This window comes from Equus quagga, chromosome 14 (genome assembly GCF_021613505.1).
Source record: "Equus quagga isolate Etosha38 chromosome 14, UCLA_HA_Equagga_1.0, whole genome shotgun sequence".
Taxonomy (NCBI): domain Eukaryota; kingdom Metazoa; phylum Chordata; class Mammalia; order Perissodactyla; family Equidae; genus Equus; species Equus quagga.
Window position 1 is genome coordinate 95547974 of NC_060280.1, and position 26776 is coordinate 95574749.

The 26776-nt window shown below is 59.7% G+C and overlaps 1 protein-coding gene across 1 annotated transcript; it reads right to left on the bottom strand.

Moving 5' to 3' along the window:
* Positions 1 to 3357: 3357 nt before the first annotated feature.
* Positions 3358 to 25670, bottom strand: THOP1 (thimet oligopeptidase 1). Its single transcript, XM_046686106.1, has 13 exons — positions 25513 to 25670; positions 22514 to 22726; positions 19876 to 20024; positions 18592 to 18699; positions 16886 to 16988; positions 13579 to 13739; positions 11839 to 11974; positions 11113 to 11479; positions 10640 to 10841; positions 7742 to 7928; positions 7394 to 7522; positions 6401 to 6537; positions 3358 to 5922 (listed from the first exon to the last, which is right to left on the bottom strand). Exons 1-13 carry the CDS (start codon positions 25526 to 25528, stop codon positions 5767 to 5769), a joined length of 2064 nt encoding a protein of 687 aa, XP_046542062.1. The 5' UTR covers positions 25529 to 25670; the 3' UTR covers positions 3358 to 5766.
* Between the last annotated feature and the right edge of the window lie 1106 nt (positions 25671 to 26776).

Consider the following 26776-nt stretch of genomic DNA (forward strand, 5'->3'; position numbering starts at 1 on the left):
ATGCTCTCAATTCTTTTGGGTATATATTCAGAAGTGGAATTGCTAGGTCTTATGGTAATTCTATGTTTAACTTTTGGGCGAACCTATAAATGAGTCTTTTCGCCTGATCTTGAACTTCATAGAAATGTAAGCCTATGGTACCTACTCTTTTTGGTCCAGCTTCTTTCGCCTAATGTCGTCTGTGAGATTCATCTGTGTTGACAGCCCAGCGGAGATGAGTTCCATTACTGCTGTGTAGACTTCCATTGTATAAACAGAACAGTATCTTTGGTAGATGTGGCCAGAGTTTTGCAAAATGGTGGCACCGATTTACATTCCTGCCAGGAGTGTATAATTATTCCCTTAGCACATAGTCTTGTCTAGTTTTAGACATCCCGGTGGATGTGTAGGAGTATTCCATTGTGGGGTTTCTTGGGGTTTTTTTGTTTTTGTTTTTGAGGAAGATTAGCCCTGAGCTAACATCCTCCACCAATTCTCCTCTTTTTTGCTGAGGAAGATTGGCCCTGAGTTAACATCCGTGCCCATCTTCCTCTATTTTATATGTGGGATGCCTGCCACGGCATGGCTTGACAAGCAGTGCATAGGTCCACGCCCTGGATCCGAACTGGCGAACCCCAGGCCGCCAAAGTGGAACACGTGAACTTAACTGCCGCGCTACCGGGCCAGCCCCTCCGCTGTGGTTTTAATTTTCATTTCTCTAACGACAGCTGATGTTGAATACCACTTTATATGGCTGTTGGCAGTGTGGTCTGGTTCTTTGGTGAAGCATCTTTTGCCCGTTAAAAAAGGTCTTTTTCTTATTGGCGTGTCTGGTGTTTTTCTAAGCGTCAAGGCGGCGAGTCCTTTGCTGGTGAATATTTCAAAAATCTTCTCCACCCTCTGGCTTGCATTTTCTCTCTTAATATTTGGGTGAAAGCAGGTTCTTAATGTTTACAAGTCCGGTCTGGCCATCTTCTTTCAACGTTGACTGCTCCTTGTTCCTCACTTAAAGGAAGAAAACGTTGCCAACTTCCAGGGTCTTGAGGACCGTCCTCTTCATGTTTCTAAAAGCTTTAGGGTTTTGCTTTTCACATTTGGATTTGTGACCCATTTAAATTAATTTTTGTGGATGGCGTGAGGTAGGGATCAGAGATCGATATTCTCCATTGACAGGTCCATTTGCTGAAGAGGTCGTCCTTCCCCACCAATCTGTGCTGATGCCTCTGGTGCAGATCAGGGGGTCTTTCACGTGGGGCCTGTTTCTGGGCGCCTCTTTGTTTTCCTCCATCGGTAAACCCATCCATCCTTGTGCCAGAACCAAACTTTCTTAATTACTGTAGCTTTACGAAATTCTTGATGTCTAACAGTGTACGTACTCCAAATTCATGTTCTTCTTCAAGATTGCCTTGGCTCTCCTAGGTTATTTGCATTTTAATACAAATTTTAGAATCACCTAGTCGGTTCCTACAAAAAAAAAAAAAAAAAAGTCCGCAGGGATTTTAATTGGCATTGTGCTAAATCTGTAGATCCACTTGGGTGGGAACAGGACCTATGAACCTTCCACCTCCGTGGACATGTTACATCCCTCTGTTCACTCAGGTCATCTCTCATTTCCCTCCACAATATTTTGAGTTCCCGTGTAGAGCAGTTGTATATCCTACGTCCAACTTATTGCTGGGTGTCTGATGCTATTATAAATGGTGTCTTCTAAACACGTAAATACTTCCTTTTCCAAGTACTGACTGCTAGTATATCGAAATGGGTAAGAGGGGCCGGCCCCGTGGCCGAGTGGTTAAGTTGGCGTGCTCCGCTTCAGCGGCCCGGGGTTTCTCCGGTTTGGATCCTGGGCACGGACATGGCACCGCTCGTCAGGCCATGCTGAGGTGGCGTCCCACATGCTACAACTAGAGGGACCCACAGCTAAAAATATACAACTATATACCGGGGGGGCTTTGGGGAGAAGAATAAAGAAAAAAGAAGAAGATTGGCAACAGTTATTAGCTCAGGAGCCAAACTTAAAAAAAAAGAAACGGGTAAGAGATGCCAAGACTTCGCCAAAGGCATGTGGATGGCAAACAGGCACAGGAAAAGAGGCTCAACATCCTTAGGGAAAAGCAAAGTCAACCCGCAAGGAGATGTCACGTCGCACCTCTTAGAAAAGCTATAATCCACTTCTAGGTGTTTCCCCCAGAAAGATGAAACCAGGAACCAGCCTAGAGCCGATCAATCAATGAAGAGGCCGTCCTGGGTGGTTTCATTTATATAAAATTTTAGAAAGTTCACAGCATCGATAGTGACAGAAGCAGATGAACGGATGTGCGGGGAGGGTGGTGGGAGGGACTGCACAGGCCCCGGGGGACTTCGGGGTGGTGAGCACGTCGTGGGCAAGTCCTGCCTCTCTCCCTCCCCTGCCCCGTCTCCTGTGGCTACAGGGACGTGAGGACCGCTAGGTTCCCCCCAGGCAAGAACCTTGGGTCTGGACCTCCACTCAGGACCAGCACAGGGTTGCAGGTGACAAATGGCCACTCAGAGTGACTCAAGCAGAAAAGGGCATGCAATGGCTCCTAAGTGCGAAGTCTGGGGGGCTGGGACCGGGTGCACAGACGGTGTCCTGGGGAGGCGGCCCTTGCAGCTCTGGTGTCCTCGGGGCTGCCTCTTCGAGAGGCTGCATTTGCCCAACTGCTTATATTCTCCAAGTTTCAAGTCTGCACGGTTTCAGCAAGACACAGGCCTGTCAGCACCAGCCCCAGTTGGGCTCTTTGTCCATCCGTGAGCTGGCCTCTGGCCGGGGAGATGGCCCACACTGCCTGCCTTAACCAGGGGCCCACGACCTTTGAGACAGAGCTGACCCCAGCTTCATGGGCTGCAGGGGGCTGCACGGAGCGCCCACAGGAGCTTGGTGGGGTGTGAACATGGGAGCATGGCACTGGCCTGTGGCACTGTGCCTGGAGCCACGGTGAGCTGGGTGACCCTCCTGGCCCAGGCCGTGCTGGAAGCTCTCCCCACGGCCCCACCACCCGACAGTCCAACCCTGGGACTTGAACCCAGTCCCCCGCCGGCCAGCCCAGGCTGGAGCCGCTCCCCGGGCCGTCCAGCAACGTCTGCATTGAACTCAAGTTTAGGAGACGACGTTGCTTATTCCCGGGCCAAGAGAGAGGCGTCCTCGCCAGTGAGGCCCCACGCGGACCACCTCTTGCCAGGTTGCTGCTGGATGAGGACACCGGGAAGGAGTGGACACTTGCCTTGATCCGAAGATGCCCAGCCTGTGACAAGCCCGTGGGGAGGCAGCCAAACCCAAGCCTTCTGTGAGGAGTCCTACGATGTCCCCTGGCACCATGGGCCCCTTCGGGGGTGGCGAGTGGGGCTGCTGGAGGCCGCCAGCTAGAGAGGCCCCACGGCTCTTCCCAGAGTCTCGTGTGTGACGGGGCTCCTCGAGATCCTGGCTGAAGTTTCCAGACGGCAAGAGCAGCCGTGAAGCCTGGGGTGCGGGCAGGGATGGGAAGCCGCGGGCCAACTTCTCAGGCCCGACCCAGCCGGAGGCGGCCCGCCAGGGTGCACAGGGGCCCCCTTTAGTGTCCAGGTCTCATCAAAATCCAACAAGCAAGTCTGTACGGAAATGTTACAAGGATGGCAGAACACACAGGCTCCATTCTTGTTTTTATTTCCCTTTTTCCCTCGTAGGGGCGAGGCAGGGGTTGGCGCGGATCCTGACTCCAGGCTGTCCTTGGAGTCCTGTGGGAACCCCGGGAGGGGACGGGGCAGAGGAGCAGACACTGCGCGGCACCGGGGCCTCCTGGAGCGCCCGCAGGTTCCCAGCCCCAGGCCCCCGGCCCCTGGTGACAGGTGCCAGCTGTGCTGCTGCTCCAGGGGTCAGAGCCGTCACTTCAGCCTCAGGGACCAACCACCTACAGGTCCCAGAGCGGCTGGGAGAAACACGGACACTTCCGGTGAGGCCTCCCTCAAGCGCACCGCGGCTGTCCTGGATGCACCCAGCAGCCACGCTCTCTGCTGGCATCCTGACCTGCCCGCGTGGGGACCCTGCGGCCCACGAGCCTGAGGTCTGTGGCTCCACCTCCCACTGCCCCCAACTGTCTAGCACACAACTGGGGGTGCTGACCCCACGGCTGGACTTTGCATGGGGACCAGAGGGAGGCCATGCGGGCGCTCAGTGCAGGAGAAGGCGAGGAGAGCCCCCAGCCCCCTGACACGGCACCTCCATCCATTAGGAGGTGCCCAGATGGCTGCCTGGGTGTGGTCTCTGCTGTATATTTTTTTCCCTCTTTTGAGACCCAGGTAATTCAAGCATAAGCCACAGCTGCCTCGAATCCCGCTATCAACTTCCGCCTCTTGGCACAGCCCTCCCGGCCACAGGGCGCCCACCAGCTCTGGACAAGTGACCGGCCAACAACACTCACCCCCCTGCCCCAGTTTAAAAGGTACAGAAGTGGGTGCAGGAAGCTGAGCAAGCCCCCATGAGGCTCCACAGCTGGACTGGCCCAGGGCTGGTGAGGATGGATGGTCAGGGGCAGACAGATTGTCCCCAGGGAGGTGCAGCCAGTCACCTGAGCCTGGGGGAGATGGGTCAGGGCGCTGTCTGGTCCCTCACTCCACTGACCCTTTGCAGGGACGAAGGACGCGAGGGGAGGACGCAGGGGCAGGAGGCAGGCTCTGGAGGAGCTCAAAGGCCAGGGAAGAAGACACGGGGCGGTCTGGACCAAACGAGCCAGGGGTACAGCCACCCGCCTGCTCAAGTGAAGGACCAAAAAATACCACCAAGGTCTTTCTGAAGACTCGCCAGAGGCCCTGGGAGGCCGCTCTCCCACAGCCCAGACTTTGCCACGCTGCCAACAGCCTCACGGCCAGAGGGAGCCGAGCCCTGAGCGGGAGGACAGGGCCACGTCTGCCTCTGGTCTTCAGGGTCACGTGGACAAGAAAGGTCACGGCCGGGCTCCAACAGCTGTGCTCATTAATCAGAAACCAGCCCCTGTCAAAGCCCTCCCAGAGCCTCCGGCCCGGAGCCAGGAGGCCTGCCCGGTGACTCACATCCGGGCCGAGGGCGGGCGGCTGTCGCGTCCTGGTCGCCGGTGCGCAGGCTTCTCGGAGGAGCTGGGCCTGCCCTACATGGGTCAGTGCGGCACTGGGGGCAGGCGGGGGATGTCCCCAGACACGTGCTAGGTGGGAGGCTGGCAGGAAACAAACCTCTCTGGGTGAGCGATCCCAGCACCCCAGCCCCACAGCCCACGGCCCCTGGCTGCAGTCGCTCCGACAGCTCAGCCGTCTCCCAGCGACCCAAGTGTGTCACAGTCCAGAATGTTCCAGCGCACAGAGAGTAGCCTTCAACTGCCCAGCGTTTCCAGCAGGAGGGCTGACCGCCAAGTTTAGGGCTTAACAGAAACCAAACAACTGGATCCCAAGTGTGACAACCAATGTCCGCTATTCTGTGCAGGAGGATGGGCGTGAGACACAGGCCAGGAGCCCCTCTTTTCTTTCTTTCTTTTTTAATGCCTGCATTTGAAAGAGGTGCCATCCCTTGACCAGGAGAACTCCCCAGGAAGGGGCTGCATTGGCGCCGCCTGGGGCAGGCCCTGAGCGGGCCCGGGAGCCCGCAGCCGCCTGGAGGACGAGGTCGTTCTGGCCCAGGCCGGCCACTGAGCGGGGCTGCAGAGACCACACGTGGGAACGAACAGGCAGAGCCAGCAGCCCGCTCCTCGCCCGGCTGCCCTGTGTCCCGGCGGGAGCCTGGCGGGGCCGAGTCCCCTAGTCCAGGGCCGGCAGGAGGCCCATGTGTCAGCAGGCCGGGGACTCGCTGCCCTCCACCTGCAGCCCTTTGCTCAGGAGGAAGGCGTCCTGCTTGGGGTCGCGACCCAGGAAGAGCTTCAACATGGCGCTGGCGTCCTGAGAGCCGCCGGGTCTGAGGATGCAGCTTCTGTAGTCCATGCCGACCTGCCGAGGGGCATAGGGGCGGGGCTGGGCGCGGGTCTTCACGCCCCTCCATACCGGTCCTTGCTCATCCCCTCCCCGCTCCAGGCAGGCCCGCAGGTGCCTGCATCAGCACCAGGAGGGCTCGTGCGTGCAGACACCAAGCACAGGGGTCTCCCAGCAGGCATGAGCGCGTGTGCACGCAACTGTGCACGACTGCTCGTGTGCAGGAGCCCCCTCCTCCAGAAACTTCCCGGGGGCCTTCGCCTGCACAGAGGTCGAAGCCCCAGGCTGAGCCTCGGGCCCAGGAGGGTCCCCGGTGGAGCGGAGGGCAGCCCAGCCCCGGCACCCCGAGAAGACGGGCAGGTGCCCCTTCTGCCTGGGCGCACACTCAGGCCCGAGGCCAAGGACGGCTGTTTGGTCCTGGGCCGCAGGGAGCACGCTCACAGGTCACCCACCTGCTCCGCACGCTGGCCCCTCCCGTTGGGCCAGGGCCCCTCACCTTGCCGTTCAGGACACCCTCCTGCTTGAAGCGCGTGTGGAACATGTCCATGGAGTACACCTCGCTCCACAGGTAGCCGTAGTACTGCGCGTCGTAGCCGCCTGCCAGGTGGCCGAAGGTCGCGGGCATGTTGGTCCCTGGGACAGACCGGGGAGGCTCTCACTGCAGCCCCGTCGGGACCCCCAGCCCCCTCAGCACCCCTTCCCTGGAGAGGGGCCCTCAAGGCAGCCTGTAGGAGACCCCCCGCCTGGAAGAGGGGGGCCTGACATGTCTGGAAAGCAGGGCCAGGCAATTGGCGGAAGGAGAGAAGTGAATCTTTGCCCACTATCTGCCGAAGCTCGAAAGGGTTCGCACCAAAGCATTTAACGATGTCAGCTGCCATGCACCGAGGCTCGACACCGGGAGGGCACAGGGCAAGTCAAGGCTCGTCCACGCAATGGAGAGCATGCGCAGGCTAAAGCGCCTTTTGACTGCTTATGAGATAGTAAATCAACACACCACCACCTCCATTAAAATCCCAATTATCTTCACCCATGTGTCCGTGGGTCAAGCGTTTGAGCCGACGTGTGTATACATATGCACGCACGCACGCTCGGAAGGACATGCACCCAGACCTTATCTACTCATTATCTCCAGGGCACGAAAGCACCTGTCTGCTCCGCGCCTTCCAGGCTTTCTAGAGAGCAACGTGCAGGAGGGTGCCCGCGGGAGGAGTGAGGGTGTGGAGACGATGGCAGCGGCCCGCAGTGCGAGCAGAAGGCGAGTGGGTGGGTAAGGACGGACCCTCGGGTGCCGACAGCTGCCCCCACTCTCCCGGCGGCAGCACACGCCCAGGGATGCAGAGCAGAAACGAGGCCAGAGGCCACCTGCTTCCCTCCAGGCCTCAGCCGAAGCCCAGACTGGCCCGACCCCCCTGACCCGTTATCAGATCTTTCTGACCCGGGATGGCCGAGACCCCGAACTCTAAGCAGGGCATGGCTCTCGAGCGGCTACCTGGCGTGGCTGGGACCCCAAGGATCTCCTGGCAGAGGCGGGCGTACTCCTCGGCTGGGTCTGCGGCCGTCTGCGTGTGCAGGGCCTGGTCCACCTTGGCCAGGACGATCTGGCGCAAGTTGAAGAGGCCTGGGCGGGAGGAAGGAGACGGGGGGCTGGCTCTGTGCCCGCCCTGGCCGCTGTGGCCCAGGCGGGGCAGAAACCCCCGAGGGCACACGCGGGCCTGGCTGGGTGCCACAGGAGGACCAGGGACGCCCCTCCCTTCCCGGGCCTCGGGGTCTGGAGAACGGGGACTGGGCGGGAGGGCGGTCCCCGAGCAGAGGGCCCCCGGCGGGGTGCAGCGCGCACCTGTGTTGGCCTGCCGGGACTTGATGAGCTTCTCGAGCAGCTCCGGGGGGATGGCGCTGCCCGTCCGGTAGTGCTGGGACATCCTGAGCAGCGGCTCCTTCTCCCATACCCAGTTCTCCAGCATCTGCGAAGGCGCCTCCACGAAGTCGCGCTCCACGTGCGTGCCGCTGAACATGGCGAACTCCGCCTGCGGGGACGGGGCAGGGCTGCAGGAGGGCCCCGACCCCGCCGGCCCGTGCCCTCCGCCTGGCCTTCCCTGGGCGCCCTCCTGAGCGCAGCTCGGCAGGCGGGTCACATGCTGGGCTGCCTCCCCCCGACCTGGAAGCCTGGCTGCCGATGGGGACAGTTGAGGCTCCCGATGGGGACAGTTCAGGCTCCCGGAGCAGCCCAGCACACAGGGAGGCGGAGAGCAGCCTGTCCTGCTGGTCACCCACGTCCCGCTCTCCCATCCACGAGGCCAACGCTCTCAACAGACCCTGCACCCAAACGGCAGAGGCCTGGAAACACTGAATCTGGACGGTACACTGTGTTCTCTCCACTTCTGAGTGGCTGAGATTTTTCTGGAAAAACACAGCGCCAGACCCAGTCCAGCTAGAACCCAGGTCTGGCGGCTGATTGGTCACACAAGCCGCCGAGGGGTCCTGGGCAGGTTCCTTCAAGGGCCGGAGGGAGGCAGGGAAAGCGGGAGAGGACGCGGGGGCCCTCCTTGGATTCCGTATTTGTGAACCTGTGACACGCTGAACTTTATTTGCAACCCCGACTCGACCCCTGCAGAGCCTGCCAGGTCATTCGATGCACCGCCTTGGGGGTTGAGCTCTGACTGTGACAAGTCTCCTTTGCATGATCTGCTGAGTGCCCCATTCTTTGCATTTTTGCGGACGACTTTGCTGTTTCAAATGGCCCCTAAATGTCGTGCTCAAGTGCTGCCCGGCATTCCCGGTGTGAAGGCTGAGATGTGCCCCAGGAGGAAGCACGTGTGCCATGAGCTTGGATGGGGGTGAGCCACGGGCTGCTGGCCCAGAGTCCGTGTTAATGAACCAACAGCGCGTGTTAAGTGAGGCGTCTTCAAACAGAATCACACGTGACACAAGATGACGTACTGATCGGCTGATGACAATGTCGTGGCCTGACACCCACAGGAACCTAGCCCTGCGCCCCCCAGGAACAGGGGCTCCATATTTACGCGAGCTTTAGGGAACAGAACTGCCATGAAGAAGGGGAGTCAGACGTGTGTGTCAGGAAGGACCTGAAGGAGCTGAGGGAGCTGTGAGGGTCGCTGGAGGAAGAATGTTCCAGATATGAGAAATCATCCATGAGTGGATTGTGCAGAGAGAGACAGGAAATAGCAAGAGGGGACGCACATGCCCCGGGTGCTGCAGAGACGGTGGCTTTGCCGTGGGGACTGTTGGCGGGCGAGCAGGTGACCCTCACACCACAGACATCACAGACAACATCAACTCACAATGGACAACAGGCCAACTCGAAGAGCTAAACCTATAAAACTTCTAGAAAAAACAATAAGGAGAAAGTCTTAGTGCTTTGGGTGAGCAAACGATTTCTTCAACAGAACATAAAAAAGGGCAAACTGATAGGCCGGCCCAGTGGCACAGCGGTTAAGTGCGCATGTTCCACTTCCGCGGCCCGGGGTTCGCCAGTTCGGATCCCGGGTGCGGACATGGCACCGCTTGTCAAGCCATGCTGTGGCAGGCGTCCCACGTATAAAATAGAGGAAGATTGGCATGGATGTGAGCTCAGGGCCAGTCTTCCTCAGCAAAAAGAGGAGGATTGGCAGCACATGTTAGCTCAGGGCTAATCTTCCTCAAAAAAAACCCAAAAAACAAAAAAAGGCAAACTGAAAGAAAAAAGCTTAATAGACTGAACTTCACCAAAGTCAAATCTTCTGCTTATCTAAAGATAAGTAGTCCATCCACACGCTGGAATATTACGCAGCCGTGAAGAGGAGCGAGGCCCTGACACAGCCACACGTGGACGGACCTGCACACATGACGCTCAGGGAGAGAAGCAGACACAGAAGGACACACGGTGTGTGACCCCATTGACGGGAAACGTCCAGAACAGGCAGATCCATAGACAGCGGGCTCGTGGGGGCCAGGGGCTGGGAGTGGGGCAGGGAGGGTAGAGGGAGGGGTGGTGAATGAAAACATTCCAAAACTGGACAGCGGTGATGCACAATTTGGAGAACTGACTAAAAATCACGGAGCGCCCCGTTCCCACACACTCCGGTTCAGCCCCTAAGAACACTCCTGCTCAGGAGAAAGCACTGACTACGTGAGAGGCAGAGAGCGAATGCACTTGGACAGCTGGGGTCCTGGGGCACGGACACCAGGCTGGGGGCCCAGAAAACCCGGGGTGAGCCCTGTGCTTGCTGCTGAGGGCCCATTTGGGGCAATCACTTCAACTCTCTGAGCCTCCGGGCTTCCAGCAAGAGCCCAGCACCCCGACCTCCTCGCGGGGCCCGGGGGAGCTCACCGGATCCGGAGCCTTCTCCGGTTTTCATTGCCAGCTTTCGCTGGACCGTTCCAGCCACACTTCTTCATGTCAGCTGACGGGATGGGGCCTGAGGCGCCAAGCACCGTCCCAAGCAAGTCACACACGTGCACCATTTTCCCTAATCCTCCCAGCAGCTCTGAGCGCTGCCACGGGCTCAGATGCGCCCCCCGCACATTCCCGTGCTGAAGCTGTGACCCCAGGACCTCAGAAGGTGACAGCATCTGAGGACTGGGTCATTAAAAAGACGGAAACCAAGTCACATGGGTGGGCCCACCGTGGCTGTGGGACTTTGTGATGGAAACTGATACAAAAGGGTGTCACCCCATCTGTGGTGACGTCAGATGGAGGATCCGACAGGGGGGACCTGCCTCTGGCCCCTGCACCCACCTGAGAGCAGAGCTGGTGCATCACGTGCCCGAACTCGTGGAAGTAGGTCTCCACCTCGTCGTGCTGCAGCAGCGAGGGGGCGTCGGGGGTGGGCTTGGTGAAGTTGGCCACCATGGCCGCGATGGCGATCTGGCGGCTGCCGTCCTCCCGCAGGCAGCCGGGCTGCAGGCCGAAGCAGGCTGCGTGCCCGTACTTGCCTTCCCTGCAGAGGGGGCAGGGTCAGGCTCCGCCGGGGGGCTGCTCCGCCCACAGCCTGGCCCCAGAACGGTCCCCAGTGCTGCCACTCGCTGACTCTGCGTCCCTCGGGCAACCCGTCTGCCCACTGGGGCGAGTGGACACACTGAGCGGCTTAACTTCCTTCTCAGCAGAGAAGCGAGCACCCAGGGGCAGGGCTCCTGCCACCTGGCCCACCCACCTCCCCTGAACGGTGCCCCCGGCGCCCCTCAGCCCGGCCCTGTCCAGCTCGCACCCACCGCGGGTAGAGATCCAGGTAGAACTTGCCGATGACCTGCCCGGAGCCTGCGTCCCTCACGGAGTACAGCTTCACGTCCTCATGCCACACGGTGGCGCTCTCCTCCAGGTCAAAGGTCAGGCCCAGCAGCTCCTGGTAGATGCCCAGCAGCCCCCGCGTGACCACCTGCATGGGGAAGTACTCCTTGAGCAGGTTCTGGTCCACACTGTAGCGCGTCTCCTCCACCTGGTTCATGTAGTAGCGCATGTCCCAGGCGTTGATCTGCCCGTCGAACTCCAGGCCGCGCTGCTCGCACTCGGCCTTCTTCAGCTCCAGGATCACCGCCCGCTCCTGCTCCCCGAGGGGCTTCAGCTTCTGGGCCAGCTCATCTGGGGGGCGGGGGGAGAGGCGCGGCTACCTCCCTGTGACGGGCTCCCCACGCCGCCCAGCTCCCCCCACCCCGGCCGCCCCCGACACGCCCAGGGTTCCAGCCCGCGGGCCTCGGCTTTCTCAGGCGTCACGAGGAGCAGGGGACAGCTGGACGGGGGGACACGTATCCAGGGCCTCACGCCAGGGCCCCAACTCAGCTGTCAGATTAGGGTCCCTCAAGACCAAAGAAAAGGGTCAGGGGAGGCAGCTAGGCTCCCACCTCAAGGGCCTCAGAGGCAGCATCATGTTGCGGTCAAGGACAGCCCCGAACCCCACTCCCGGAATGCGGGGTGGGAGGCTGGGGGAGGCCAGGGGTTACCTAAGAAAGTGGCCACCACCTGGCTGGTCTTCGCCATGTTCATCTCCAGCACGTAGTCGGCGTGCGTGCTGAATCCCAGGAGGCTGGACTTCTGCGCCCGCAGGGCCACCAGCTCCCTGAGGATCGCGCAGTTCTCCTGGAATGACAAACGACCAGCTCTGTGGGCGCCGGGCGCCGCTGCCTCCCCACCGAGGGCTCCCGGGCCAGCCTCCCCGCTCTGTGGGGCTCAGCAGCTGCAGGGGCTGCCCGGGCCCCCTGGTGGGCACATCTGAGAACATGCGGACTCAGCCAGCTGCGTCTGGCCTTCCTTCCCTTTCCTGTCGGCCCGGATTTCTAGGCACTTGGTCCTGTCGTAACACGTAGTCTTCAAAAGCCCTCAGGTCCCTTCCAGAACCATGAACGGCTCTAAGGCTGTGCGTGGAGGCAATGCGAGGCCTGGTGCTCTGGGAGAGGCCCTGGGGGCGCTGTGAACCTGCGCGCTCCCCACTGCGCAGGGGTACAAGGGCCTGGTCGCGTCTCTGCCAGTACTTGAGGGGTCGACCCAGCCAACCAAGCTCATGGACCGACACAAAACGAAACACCTCTGATTCATTCACAAGGAGAAACAGAGGCCAGGGCAGAATGGAACAGAACTCCCGCCAGCCCGATCCATCCGCAGGAAACCAAGTTACAAGTGAGAAGGTGAGCAGAGACCCTCACATAGGAGGGGGCTCGGGCTGGCGGCCAGCAGGGCTGTCTCCACAGCGCCGGTCCACACGCCAGGACCCTGGGACCCAGAACTCCATCTGCCCCGCGCTCTGCCTCGGTCGGGTCTGGGGGCCAGGATGGGAGGATGAGGTGATGCCAACCACCCCCCAGTCCTGATCAGCCTGCATCCTGCCACCTCGGGGCCTCCTCAGTATCACTTCACTGCTGACGTCCAGTGGGACCCGAACTGCTGCCGCCTCATCACTGAGCCACCCACCTCCACAGGAGGGCACCTGTGGGCGCTGCCTTCTCCAGGGCCACATCTCAAATTCTGCGGTGGGGGAGCCCCCACGTTACCTTCAGACCAACGTGGTCTGTCATCAGCCCAAGAAAGTGCAGAGAGCCAGACCTCAGGTTTTTCCTGCCGCCCCACAAGGGAATGGCTCAGACCTCCCGCTGGTGGCTCGTCGTTGCCGGCCACACGAGCACCAGGCGCGTCCACAGGGAGGGGAAGGGCACCCTCCCACAGCCCCACCTGTTCGAGATGCTCCATGGGAGAAGCGCGGACAGAGGCCACAGGGCCACATGTCGGGGTGTGGACACGAGCACAAGCGCCATATGGGAACGGACGCCTGGGCACAGAGGCCACGCCCAGGGCTGAGCTGGAGGCCCGGGGCACGGCACGAGACGCAGAGCAGCAAAGGGCACTTGTGCAAACCCAGGCTCGAGTCCGGGCAGCGCCACCGAAGAGAGGGCGCTCTCAAGTGAAGGCGCACGGGGACAGCTGAGGAAGAGGGCATCGTGATGTATGCAGAGCAAGTGCCCACCAGAGCAGGACGAGCTCAGGAAAGAGGCCTCAGACACTGTTGCGGCCGGGGACAGAGCCAGACCCATATGGAAACCTCCACAGGGCAGACCAAGCTCACTGAGGGGGCCTCTGCCCGTCACGACAGCTGGCCTGGCCGACACGGGTGACGCTCTGCGGGCCCAGTGGCACCGGCCACCCAGGACAGGTCGGCGAAGGGGCAGGCGTGCCCCGGCGCTGCCTCTCACCTCCTTGCAGCGACAGTTGAAGGCCGCCTCCACCTTCCTCCGGGTCTCGGGCACGTGGCACTTCTTCAGGAGTGGGAAGTAATGCGGGTACTTGAGGGTGACCTTCAGCTTCTCACCCCCGGCCTTTTCCAGCGAGTTCAGAAAGTCCTCGGGGAGCCCTCCTGTGGGGACACCGTTGGGGGCTGTGAAGGACCACCGAGCTGCTGGGACGGTGCACAGACGTGGCAGGGGAGCAGGCCTGCTCCTTCGGGAGGCCGGCGCGGGAGTCAGTGGGGGCAGCAGCACCAGGCCGGCCTCCCCTCGGAGCTCTGTGACTCCAGCCCGCGCCTTTCCTGCTCCGCCCCAGAGGGAAGACGTCGAGGACGCGCCCCCTTGGAATCGCGCTGCCGCCCCATGAGGACTCCCCCAGGAAGGCAAGGCCACACCCGGCCTGATGCGGGCTTTCAGGGGCCGCAGCCTCCTCCTGTGGCCGTTCTCTGTAAGTGGCACCAATGGGAGACAGAACCCGCCGTGTCCCATGTGTCCCCCCCGGGCAGCGTCTCCGCCCCGTCCCCGGGCCCACAGTGCTGTGACAGTTCCCGCCTGGTCTCCTGCACCGGCACCATCCTGCTGAGACAGAGATCCAGGGACACTGCCTCTTTCAGGGGCTCCCGCCTCACAGCTTAGGAGACGCCATGGCCACACCTCACGCCCTGGCTGCGCCCTGGCCCATGGCCCCCCAGAGGCCTGCTGGCCCGGGACCCTCCCCCCAGTACAGTGAGCAGGGATGAGCTGGGTTAGGGTGCAGTGATGGACGGGGCACCACTGGGGAGGTCCTGAGCGGCCGGGCTCAGCCCTGGGGGCGTGGGAGGCGACGGAGGCCTTGAGGATTCCTGCGAGGCTGCGGCTCGGGGCGGGCCCCACGGCAGGCAAAGCTTCTGTCCTTCCCGGCTGGGCTCCGGCACTTGCGCAGGCCTGACAAACGTCTGCTGGGCGAGTGAACTGCGCCAAGCCCAGCTGAGGACATCGAGCTGGTGTCCGTGGACCCAGGGCCCAACAGGCAGCACAAAACAGGCCAGAGAGCTGCCCTCGCGCCGGAACAGGGCCCCTGCCCTCCTAGGATCGTGAGAGCCCCAAATACCCTCTCAATGGCTTTCTCCCTGCTGGAGACAGCGGTGAAAACGCGGACAGGGTGACACCAGACAAGCCGGGGGTACCGTGCTGGAACTGACAGCATCAACATGCGCTCAGGGCGTGTGCGTGCGTGCGCCTGCGTGGACCGTATCTATTTCTTGTCTGCCAAGAAACACCAGCCACCAGCAGCAGCGAGCACACCAGCATCCAGATCTTAGTTTCTAAGCATCAGGCCCGGGCCCAGGTGGGCAAAGGACGAAATGAGCCCGGGGCATCCTGTGTCAAAAAGAGGGTGCTCAAAGGATAACGGACACGTCAAGCCTGAAGGGACTCCTTGAAGTCACACTGGGACAATCTGAGCATTAAAACACAGGATGACAGCACGGACTCTACCTCAGGGAACAAGCTAGGATCCGCAAGCCCACCGATACAGACACAGATCATCGGTGAGCAGGCGGAGGGGATGTCCTGACCTCAGGAGAGAGGACGTGCACGGAGGACGCTGTCCTTAGAGCATCATGCAGGGACGCCTCGGCTAGTGGGCAAAACGTGACGAGCAGCGGCCTCAGAGCACCGCTGGAAAAATCACTGACCACGAAGGGAAAGTGGCAATGCTATAGTGGGCACACACGGTGGAGGGTTAGGTTCAGCAAGCGGTGCAGACTCAGGAAAAGAGAAAAGGGGACAGAGAAACAGCCTCCGCATTTCGGTAACATAACACCAAGAATCCCTTTCGCAATCGGGAGAAAATAAACAAACGCCACGCTCTTGCTCAGCTGGACCTGCGACAGGGCCAGACCCTGCCAGGCAGGCCGGACACGTCCTGGCCTGGCCACCAACCCCGCCCCCAAGGGACAGCGTCTGAGGCCAGCCTGAGACAGCAGGGCCCCCCAGACTGTGCAAATAGGTGGGTGAGAGGGCTTGTCTGCTCATTCCAGAGGCCCCGGGCCCCCTTTGCCCAGGAAACACAGCCCTAAATGTCGCTGTCCTTGCCCAGGAAACACTGTCCTTAAATGTCAGGAGCCACAGGGTGGGACTGAATGAGAACAAAGGGCAGCGAAGTTTGGTGGCAAGTGGCCCATAAGCACTTGTTGAGGAAAATTGTGTCTGTGGGCACGTCTGTGATCGAGCCCCCCCGTGGAGGCCTCGGGCAACGAGGTCCCTGCGTCACGGGCCACGTCGGGTGGGGGCAGACGCTGCCGGAATACAGGCTCCACTCTCACGTAACCTTACACTCCACCGCAGTGGACAGGATGGGTCAGAAGACCCAGGGTCACCTGAGTCCCCTGGCAGAGCCCTGAGGCTGCGGCACCACAGCTGGCCCGGCGTTTTCACAACTGTCAATGCCAGGAAAGATGGAAACACATTTTCGAAAGGCTGAGGAACCGTTCGACAGGAAAGAGCCTGAAGGGACACGAAGACTGGACGGCATGAGTGCTCCCCGGCTGGACCCGGTTGAGGAAAGAGTCCAGGGAGCGTGGTCGGGACGGCTGGGCAGGGACACCTGCATTCGCAACACTGCTGTCTGCTGCTCGGTCTCCCGAGCGTGAACCGCAGGAGGTGACATGGGAGGACGTCGCCATTCTCGGTGATGTGTCGTGAGGCCTACAGACAACTTCTGGAGGGTTCAGAAGCCACACCTACATGGGGATCCACACAGAGGAGGGCAGGAGCAGTGGCCAGGGCCCAGTCTAAGTGAGGCACACGGGTTCTCCGTTGTGCTATCATCACCAATTTCCTACGGGCGTGAAACATTTGAAATAAAGCATTTGGGGAAGAGAGGGAGAGAAGAGAGTGGAAACTAGAAAGGAGGGCCAGGCCCCACCCCCTCACAATTCCCACACACAGTAGGTCAGAACAGGACCCTGTCAGTCCCCTTCACTTTGTAAAACTAAGAAGATGAGCATCACAGAGAGCGGCAGGTGGGCGGGGCCTGGCTCTCAGAGGGCACCCCCGGCTAACCTGGAGAGGCTGAGACCGGTGGGCTCCTGCCGCTGCCCTGGGTGCTTCCTGGCCAGGAGGAATCTTGGTAGGCAGACCACGGCCCTCCCCAAGGAAGGATCTAGAAGCTCAGGTTCCAAACCACTGAGGGGGGTGGTATTAGATCCAAACGCATGGGCCTCCCACCATCCTCAACCTCAGAAGCCCGCGGGAGGAGGCGGAGGCCCCCATGGGTCCCAGAAGTGCCTCCTACCCAGCTCGTCCCGCGTGAAGGGCAGGAAGGTCGTGTCCTCGTTCAGGTTCTTATTAAAGTCGATGCACAGGAGGCTCAGCTTCTTCTTGATGTTCTTGATTTTCTGAAGGAGAGAAGAGCCGTGAGAGGAGGCGGCGGTGGGGGGACGAGCAAGAGGAGGGGGGACGGGGACAGAAACAGAGGCTGCCAGACGCAAACACAAAGGCCTGAGACTGGTTCGCGGCGGCGTGAACTGAAACTGAATTTCTGTCCTTTCAGGGTCAAGCTGGATTTTAGAGGCAGTGGAAAATGGACCGGATTCTAACTGGGTGGGGGCCCAGGTCCTGAGGCTTTGACGCCTCGGCCTCGCTGACCTGGAGGGACAGCCCCTCCTTCCCAGGGGTGCCAATCGCTAGAGACAGGAAACCTGCCCGAGCGCGGGGAACGCAGACCCCGCCTACGAGCCGCAGGAACCAGGCAGGCGCAGCCCTCCCAGCGCCGGGGCCAGGACGCGCAGGGGATGCCACCTGGGACATTACAACAAGAAATGTATGTCGGGTCTTTGTCCCCACTCCTGGTGCACTAAAACCCTTAGAATTTCTTAAGCGATAAGAAAAAACTGAAGTAGCTCCTGAGCGACAAAGGCGAGGCAGCACCTTGTTCTCCTGAAGAGCCCGTCAACCACGCCTGAGTGTACGCAGACGCAGGGACTTCTGGAAAGCACCGAAGAATGGGGACTGGTGGGGGCAACCAGCCACACCTAGAGGACAGTGGCTACGTCAGCTGCTCTGGGAGGGGAGCAGGGCCGGAGGCTGCATCCAATCTGTCATGCCAACGTTATGAGGCTGCCATGAAAACCCCAACCAGGGGATGGGGGGCCAGGCGGAGGCGCGGGGAGGCCGAGGGGCCATCTGGCTGTTTCTGAGTTGCATCTTTTAAACAGTAATCTAGCAAGTAAACTGGTTTCCTGAGTCCTGCGAGCCGCTCTAGCAAATTAAATGAACCCGAGGGGGTCGTGGGAACCCCGATTTACAGCCAACTGGACAGAAGCACAGGTGACAACCTGGACTTTCGATTGGCATCTGAAATGAGCACAGTCTCATGGGACTGAGCCCTTAACCTGGGGGACTGATGCCATCTCTGGGTAGACAGTGTCAGAACTGAGTTAAATCATAGGTCAGAGTCACCTATGTGGGAACCCCACACGTGTGGGGTCAGAAGGGAAGCCATGGGGCCGGCCAGTGGGCAAGTGGTTAAGTTCTCGAGCTCCGCTGTGGCGGCCCAGGGTTTTGCTGGTTCGGATCCTGGGCGCGGACATGGCACTGCTCATCAGGCCATGCTGAGGCGGCGTCCCACATGCCACAACTAGAAGGACCCACAACTAGAATATACAACTATGTACTGGTGGAATTTGGGGAGAAAAAGCAGAAAGGAAAAAAAAAAAGATGGACAACAGTTGTTAGCTCAGGTGCCAATGTTTAAAAAAAAAAGAAGGGAAGCCGTGTTGTTGCAGGGCACTGAGACTACAGCAGGCCCACGGGGAAGTGACTTCTTCCTTAACACCTCCGCACCAAAGCCACGGGGAGGACCGAACGAAGTGCGATGTGCGACCGTGCAGAAGCGGGGGCAGAGGGACCATCCTTCCCGGGGTTCAGGCCTGAGGCCAGGCCCCCAGACGGGCACAGGAACGTGAGGGCCCCCCGCGCCCCCGAGAGCCGGGCCCTTACCTCCTGAGTCTCCGCAGGCAGGTGCAGGCCGTTCCTCCTGCCCAGCTTGATCAGGCGCTCCAGGTACCGCGAGGCCTCTGGCCGCAGCGAGTCCTTCTGAACTTTTTCCTAGAAGAAGAAAATCCAAGTCCTGTTCACACGAAATACCGTGACGCTGCCAAACGCTGGCAAGGCAGCAAGAAAACGGACCTCTCGGATGTCAGGGGAGGGAATGTGAAATGGCGCGGCCGCTCTGGAGAGCACGTTGGCAGTTTCTGAAAAAGCAAAATGTGCCACTGCCACACGACTCAGCAAGCACACGTGGGCGTTTATCCAAGAGAAACGAAGACTTCGGTCCACACAAAACCTGCACAGGGAGGCTCCCTTATGGGAACAGCCCCAAACTGGAACCAGCCCAGAGGGCCTCGGACAGGCGAGCGGTCACCCAGGAACGGGGCGCTGTGTCAAGGTCAGTGTCCCGGTTGTGATACCGACTTTAGTTTTGCAAAATGTTACAGTGGGGAGAAATGGGCAGAGTGTAGACGGGACCTTACTGAATCATTTCTTACAAGGCATGTGAAGCTACAGTTGTCTCAGAAATTTCAAATAAGAGAAACGCTGCTTGTGCTTTTCACAGGCCACCTGCCTATGTCGCCCCAAGGCACGCGGTGCGTTTTCCTGATCCTGAGGGAGACATGGCAGCAGAAAGCTCTAAGAGAATGAGCAAGAAGCGACAGGAGAAGGGCCTCTGGTCCACCTCTGCGGTCCCTCCGACGTCAGCAGCAAAGGTTCCGGGCCGGTGTGCCGCGAGGAGCGTCGACCGAGGCAGGTCACCCTGCGTGTGTCAGTCGACCCCCCTCATCACCCACAGGAGACAGGACGTCATCCCTAAGTCACGCCCAGTGGGGCCGGGAAGGTGAAACGACATGGCAGACGTGGCAAAGGAGGAAGGAGGCCCAGGTGTTCCAGACCTTTCTCTCGTGCTTCTGCATTTGCCTCTGTCGTTGTCTTAGGTTTTTCATTATGGTGAGACAGACACAACGTGACGCTGACACCTTAGCCGTTCTGCAGCGCACAGCCCAGGAGCGTTAATCCACTGGCAGCGCTGTGCAGCCACCCACCACCCACCCAGTCTCTTCGGCTTTCCGCCTCTGGCACTCGAGGAAGCAGGGTGATGGGTCTGAAGAGGCTCCGAGCAGCAGGTGCCCGTGGGGAGACCGCTGTGCCCCGGGTTCTCTAGCTCCAGCGTGCTGGGGCTGCGTCCCCAGGGGCCGAGTGGACGCTGCGCCCTCACCGCCCCCTCACCTGCAGCCAGACGATCCTCTGGTACACGTCCTGCCGCATGCTCATCTCCACGTCAAACTCCGACAGCTTCTTGTCCGCCTCCGTGCTGGCCGTCCGGATGGCCTTGGAGGGGGAAACGTGCTGGGGGAAGTCGAGGATATTCCTCTGGACTGAAACCGGAGACAATGGGAGACGGGGTGAAAACGGGCCCCGATGGACACCGGCAAGCGCCTGCCTCACTCCCTGGGCGTGGAACTCATCGGGTTTCCCGATTCACTCAGCGAACACTCCCCACGCAGGGCCCCGGGGTCAAGAGATGGGCGCTGGTATCCACGTCCTCAGGGACCGCACAGGCCAGAGAGAAACAGGCTCAATCATGACACTCCAAGGCAAGAAGGACCGTAACAGAGAAGGATGACAAGCCCAGGAGAGGCCAAAGGGACGAGATTCTAGAAAAGGAGCCACGGCTGCTGATGACCATATTTTAAATTCATAAACGAAGTCAAAGTTTACAGAGCACGTCCACACTTCATTGAACAGAGGCGGTGTGGTGGCTGTGAGGGCATAAGCTTGAACAGAGTGACCACACGACCCAACAACCCCACTCCTTGGTGTCTGCCCAGAGAAATGACGTCCGTCCACCCAGGACATCACAGCACCCATGCACATCACAGCAGCGTGGTTTGTAATAACCAAATAGTGGACACAACGCAAATGTCCATCATGGAATCATGGATCCACACATGTCCATCCACACGCTGGAGCACGATGCAGCCATGAAAAGAAGCGAGGCCCTGACACAGCCGCACGTGGATGGACCTTGAACACACGACGCTCAGGAAGAGAAGCAGACACAGAAGGACACATGGTGTGTGACCCCATGGACGTGAAACGTCCAGAACAGGCAGATCCACAGACAGAGAGCAGGCTCGTGGGGGCCAGGGGCTGGGGAGTGACTGCTGACGGGGACAGGGGTTTCTTTGGGGGAGAGGGAATGTTCTGGAATTAGTGGTGATAGTTGGACAACAGTGTGAGTATACTAAAAACCACTAAAAGGTACGCTTTAAATGGGCAGATTATATGGTGTGTGTATTAAATCTCAATAGTGTGGCTGAAAAAAAAACATATACTTTGCATCACGGAGAACTGAATTTACACCACGGTTTGGTCACTTCCGCAGTCCTTGGCCGTCCCCAGGTCTGGGTGCACTTGGCTGCCCCACAGGGATCTCTGTAAAGGTGGCGACAGGACTGCCCGCCCGGCTGACTCCCATGGAGCACGTAGGGCTGCAGGACGGCCCGACACTGGCTGCCCGAGAGGTGACAGTGACCAGGACAGGACAGCTTCTGTGCGTCTGGGCTGACAAGCCACCGCGACGGCACTGAGTCAAACAGCTAAACAGTATGGAGAGGGAACGGGGGCGCGGGAAGGGGCTCCCGGGGGAAGAGCTCGTCTGTGACCGGCAGGAGGAAAGGACTCCAGGCTGCATCTGAAGCCCGGAGACGGGCGAGCATGAGAAGGGCAAGGAGGCCGCGAGGCCGGACACGACGGCCCGGCGGCGGGTGAGAGGGGACAGACAGCAGGGCTCTGAGAGCCACCTTGAGGACTCTGGCCTCCAGCGAGGGGGCCGTGGAAAGGCACTGAATGGCTGGCCAAGGGGGTACCAAGATTCAGTTTTAGTTTCTTTAAAATGACTCAGCCTCCCGGGTGGGGACAGAAATAAAAGGCCGAAGGGGCAGGGGTGGAGACCAAGTAATGCCGGCGGGACCGCACCTGTAAGTGGGAACTGGCACTCCTCAATCCTCAGAGGCTCCCGTGAGACGAGATGGGGAGACTGAGGCCCATCCTGAGGCCGGAGGGGTGGGAGGCAAAGCCAGGCCTGCAGGCTCTCGACCTGCTTCCCGTGTGGCCCTCACCCCGCGGCCCACAGCGCACCAAGCCACTCAGCAGCAGCAACCATCTGGTGTCTGAGCAGCGCAGCTGGGGGTCGGCACACCCGACATGGTGGGGCCTCAGGGACACGCGAGAACCCCGAGCTGGAATTCAGCGATTCCTGATGCGGCCTCGAAAAACAACTTCTGCTAGAGACCCAGGGGCAGGGGTTTCCTGGGCTCGGGGTCCAGACTCTGGGTCTTTCATCCCCACACTGTCAGCCGCTACAGAGGGGGCTCCGGGAAGCGGGCTTTGTATCTGTTTCCCGAGCACCTCGCTGCTCAAAAAGGAGCAGGAGTGAAGGAGCCAGCCAGGTGGTGACGAGGACACCAGGCGGCATCAGGTTACCCTAAGGCAGGGAAGGACGACAACCCAGGACGAAGGGGCCAAGTTCAGTCGCTCAGAGAGCAAACACCCCCGGGACACGGGAGGGCTGAGCAGGGCTTCAGCTTCAGGGCCAACACCTGAGTTGGCTCCTGGAGGTGTCCTGTTAGACACGTGCAGTCTCGGCCCTCAGATGACACAGCCCTTGGGGACTGAGTGTGCCAGGCGGCGCAGTGGCGTAGGACCTTCAGGGACTTGCCAGCCAGCACCTGCCACATGCCTGTACCCCGTCAGCACCTTACCCAGCACGGCCCCGGGGAGCAGGGGCCTCACCACGAGCTGGTCCAGGAGCTCACGGCCCGAGCCACCCCTGGCTCCCCGCTGGAGCCTCGCGCGGACTCACCCGTGTAGGACACCTCCACGTCAGCCAGCGCCTTGAGCGTGCTCTCGTAGGACACGTCCTCGAACGCCTGCGCGCCCACCTGGTCGTACACCCGCTTGGTCTGCTCGATGAGCTCCGCCGTGCGCTCCCCGATCTGCTGGGCGCTCAGGTCCCATCGCAGGTAGTTCACCACGGAGCACGCGGCCGCCGTGGCCAGGCCGTCTCCCGCACAGGCTGGACAGAGGAGACAGAAGCCCGCACCCCGCACGTCTGCTTGGAGCCCGGAATTAGGGGCAGTCACTGGGGGTGGAGGGACAGGAGAGGACCACCGCTTCCCCGGGCAGATGGGCGAGGCCCACGGGCGTGGTGGGGACAACAGGCTGAGCAGTCTTCTAGAGCAGAAGGTGACTCTGCCCACCAGGGGACGTTCGTGGTTGTCACAACTGGGGAGTGAAGCTACTGCCTCAAGTGGGTGGGGCCAGGGATGCTGCTCCACACCCCCCAGTGCCAGGACAGTCCCCAAGAGAGTGACCCGGCCCCAGTGTCAGCAGTGCCGGGGTGACATTTGGTGTACACGTGCCTTTCACTGAAACAGTCACTGTGTAATGACAGGGTGCTGCCCCCGAGCTCCTCGGATGTGACACGTGACACGCATACTGTGTTACGGTCCTAAAGCTGGGGAAATCCTGACTCTGAAACACCCCTGGCCCAGGAGTTTCTGGGTGAGGCGGTGGTCTTACCAACAGCCAGCCCTTCCCAGCTTCCCCGTGGGCTGCAGGATAAGCTGCTTGCTTTCGTGCCCTCGCTGAGCCCTCCGACGGCCCTGGACTCTGCGTCCCGGGCTGGCCCCATCTTCCAGACGGGGATGCTGAGATGAGGAGAGCTCAGGGCTCTTGCCAGGACCCCGCAGCCAGCAGGGCAGAGGCGGGCTTCATGCCGCAGTCTGACCCCGGCTCCTCCGCGGTGCGCCAGGGTGCTGCCCTCACAGCCACCTTTGTCCGCCTGCACCTCTGGCGGGCAGGGCTTCCTGTCCCCTTTCCAGGGCTCACCCCACACTAAGAACTGAAGTCCAAACCCCTCTCAGAGTCCACACCACCGGTCAGCAAACCTATTTTTGTACAGCCCCCGAGGTACGAGATCTCCAATGAGACCGAGACGGGGCATGGCCGGCCCAGCCTAAACCACCCAATTTGCTGACCCCTGGTCTACAACACTCCGCACGGCGGGTTTGGCCGGCTGGTTTGCCAACTTCTCTGTGCCCAGTCACACCGCCTTTCTTCCAGAAGTCTCCCGGGTCTTCCCAAAGGTTGCCCCCTCTGCCCTGAGTCCCCACTCTGCCAGTCTTCCTTGCTACCTCCCTTTCTGAGAGGGGCCCCCGGCGGCATTCCTGCAGCACCTGGAGATCTCCTGAATTCCTCACCGAGTTAACGAATGGAGGCCTCGCGTTCCCCGCGCTGGGTGCAGAATGTGGAATAAGGAGAAGTGGCTGCCCCAGGGAACACCCACCTGTGCCTCACTCTCCCCTTCTGGCACGGCAGGAGTGAGCAGGGCCACAGCGGTCCTGGACTCCCCCCTTTTGTGAACACAGGGTGGGGGGGGTGTCTTTGGAGGTGCTGCGGGCTCAGACCTACATTTGGTGTCTCTAGAGCAGAGTTTTTCAACAGCATTATCAACATTTGGGGCTGGATCACTCTCTGGGGGGCCATCCTGGGCGCTGTGGGGGGTTGAGCAGCATCCCCTGGCCCCCACTCGATGCCAGGAACTCTCCCAGTGTGACAGCCACAGGTGTCCCCAGACATCACGCAGCGTTCCCTGGGGGGTGGGGGGGTGGCAGGGGCACAATCACCCCAGCCGAGGAACCCTGATATAAACTAAGTGGGAAAAAGAAAGACTCTTAACTCAATACAGGTCAGATTTTCCAGCCAAATGACTTTGCTGCAAAATCTTTCCGTTTACAGATTATTTTGGGTTTCAGAACTACGGACAAAGGACTGTGGGTCTCCATTAAATTTGATGGTCAAGAAAGGCTGCAAGAATGCTCAGGAAACATGGGGCATCAGCGCAAGCTGGAATTATCAGAAAAACCTCCCCCAGGAGCTAGGATTTGAAAACCTTAAGCAGACGCACTCCTTCTGGGATATTTACGGGTTGCAACCTATGTGCGAGGTCTCTGAGCTGACAGCCCTGCTGCAAACAAGGCTGACAACATTCCTGCCTTCCTGAGGCCCGAATAACCCTAATTATGATTATTGTCATGAACACAATTATCGTCAACATCCTTGCAACCGGATGGAAAAAGAACCAGGGGAGGACAGGCAGGCAAGAGAAAATTCCAGGAGGCAGCTGGCGACAACCCGGGCGGTTTTCTAAAGATCAGGACACGGGTCACATCACTCCCCCCAATAAAACCCTTCTATAGCGCCCCTTTGCCCTTAAAATAAAAGAGACCCCAAACTGTGTTCTAGCCAAAACGACTGGGTGCTCTCCAAACCCGTTACCCGTCTTCCTGTCTCCCTGCCACCTTTGCCCTCACGGTTCCCGCCAGCTGGGACGTTCCTGCCCTAGGTCTTGGCAGTACAGCTGCTTCGCTGAAATGCCACCTCTTCCGGGAAGCCCTCCAGGACCGCCCTCTCTAAGGAAGCGCTACCAGCCCTAGCAGCAACCACTCTCTACAGCCCTCGCCGGCCTCTTTGCCCGCTGAACGTCTGTCTCCGGCTCTAGAACTCCGCCCAGAACTTTCGGTTTCCCCCAGAGTCCACCCTAGGGCCAGACCCGTCCTTAGCAGGAGATACCCAGAGTTTGTTGAATGAATGAAGCGCTGGAAAAGCTGGTTCATTCACTCGTTCTGCCACCGACGGGGCGGGATCCCGGGCTCGCCGATGCCCCCCCCCACCTCCCCGGCCCCGGTCGCTCGAGGGTCACCGGGCTCCGCTCTTAGGCCCAGGTCGCGACCGAGAGGCACGAGGGTGCGGGGCGCCCGGGTCTGGGGAGCGGGCACCGCACCAAGGGGCAGCCGGTACCTGCGGGGGGCTTCATGGCGGGCGGTCGTGCCCCGGGGGACGCCTTCCTCCACCTGGTCCGCAACCGACCGCCTGAGTCCTCTCAGTGGCCACCGCCGTCCACACCGAGCTGCCCGCCGCCCGCCGCCCGCTCGCCCACTCGCCCACTCGCCCACTGAACGCTGGGAGGGCGCGTGCGCCGGAGGCCAGGGCGCATGCGCGCCCAGGCTCCGCCCACAACCGGAAGCGGCTCGGCTCGGCACTAACGCGCTCTGCGCACGCGCCGGGACACGCCCTGCCCATCATTGGCTCTCGGCCGCAAGAGGGCGGAGCCTTTGGGAGGCAGGGGAGGGGCGTTTCCATGGAAACATAAAACACACACACGCACGCACACACACACACACACACACACACCACCCCCACCCCCGCTGGCGCCTCAGAGCTTCCTATAATTTTCCGCTCATTCTGCCCGTACTCTGCCTGGGCTTCTAGCTCCCGTATGAATTTGTACTTCCATCCTTTCTACCTTATAATCGTGCATTGGGCTAGTTTGGCAAGTTTTCGGGCGTTTTTTGGCTTTTTGTAGATTATGGCATTCCTAGCATCCTGCCCATCTTCCAGGATCTAATGAATAGAGAAGATGCGTCACATATGTCAACGGAATCCGGTTAATCAGTTAAATTAAACACACACACAAAAAAACCCAGAAACGTAAGCAATTGCGTATCACGGAGAAAGCTTCAGTAAACGGATCCAGGACTGCAAACAACAGGTGTTTGGGACCTATACCTAGTGTTGTCAGTTAAAACAAAGTTTTGCGTCTAAGACACCTGGAAAAAAATATTTTACTGGATTAAACTGGCTGAAACACCCACCTCCTTTATTTCTGCAAGAGAAATTAAAATAACCCAGGGCGTTAAAAGTGCACGCGTTTTAAACAGGATAAAAATGAATTGGGAGAAGACTTCGGGCAGCTTTAACAGAAATAGTAGTCATTTCTCAGTCATTCTACGGAATTTCTCATCACTCAGTCTATTAAGCACACCAAGCTTAATCCTACCTAGTCCCTCACTTTTGCTGTTCTCTGTACCGCCAGTGCTTTTTTCCTCCTCCTCTAAGTCCACATTTGAAAGAGAGGTCCTTCACCATCCAGCCAACTACCTCCCCAGTCACAATCACAACACCCCATTCTTTGTTCATAGCGCTTGCCATTTAGCGAGATTTTTTAATGTACTAGTTTACTAATTTATAGTCTGTTTACCCCAATATAAGGTAATGAGAGCAG

Excerpts from the sequence above, each read along its gene's own strand:
- THOP1 (XM_046686106.1), bottom strand. Across the intron at positions 10,842-11,112 it reads TACCTGGATCTCTACCCGCG|GGAAGGCAAGTACGGGCACG; the intron begins GTGGGTGCGAGC and ends CCCCCTCTGCAG. Across the intron at positions 6,538-7,393 it reads TGGGGTCCCAGCCACGCCAG|GGACCAACATGCCCGCGACC; the intron begins GTAGCCGCTCGA and ends GGTCTGTCCCAG.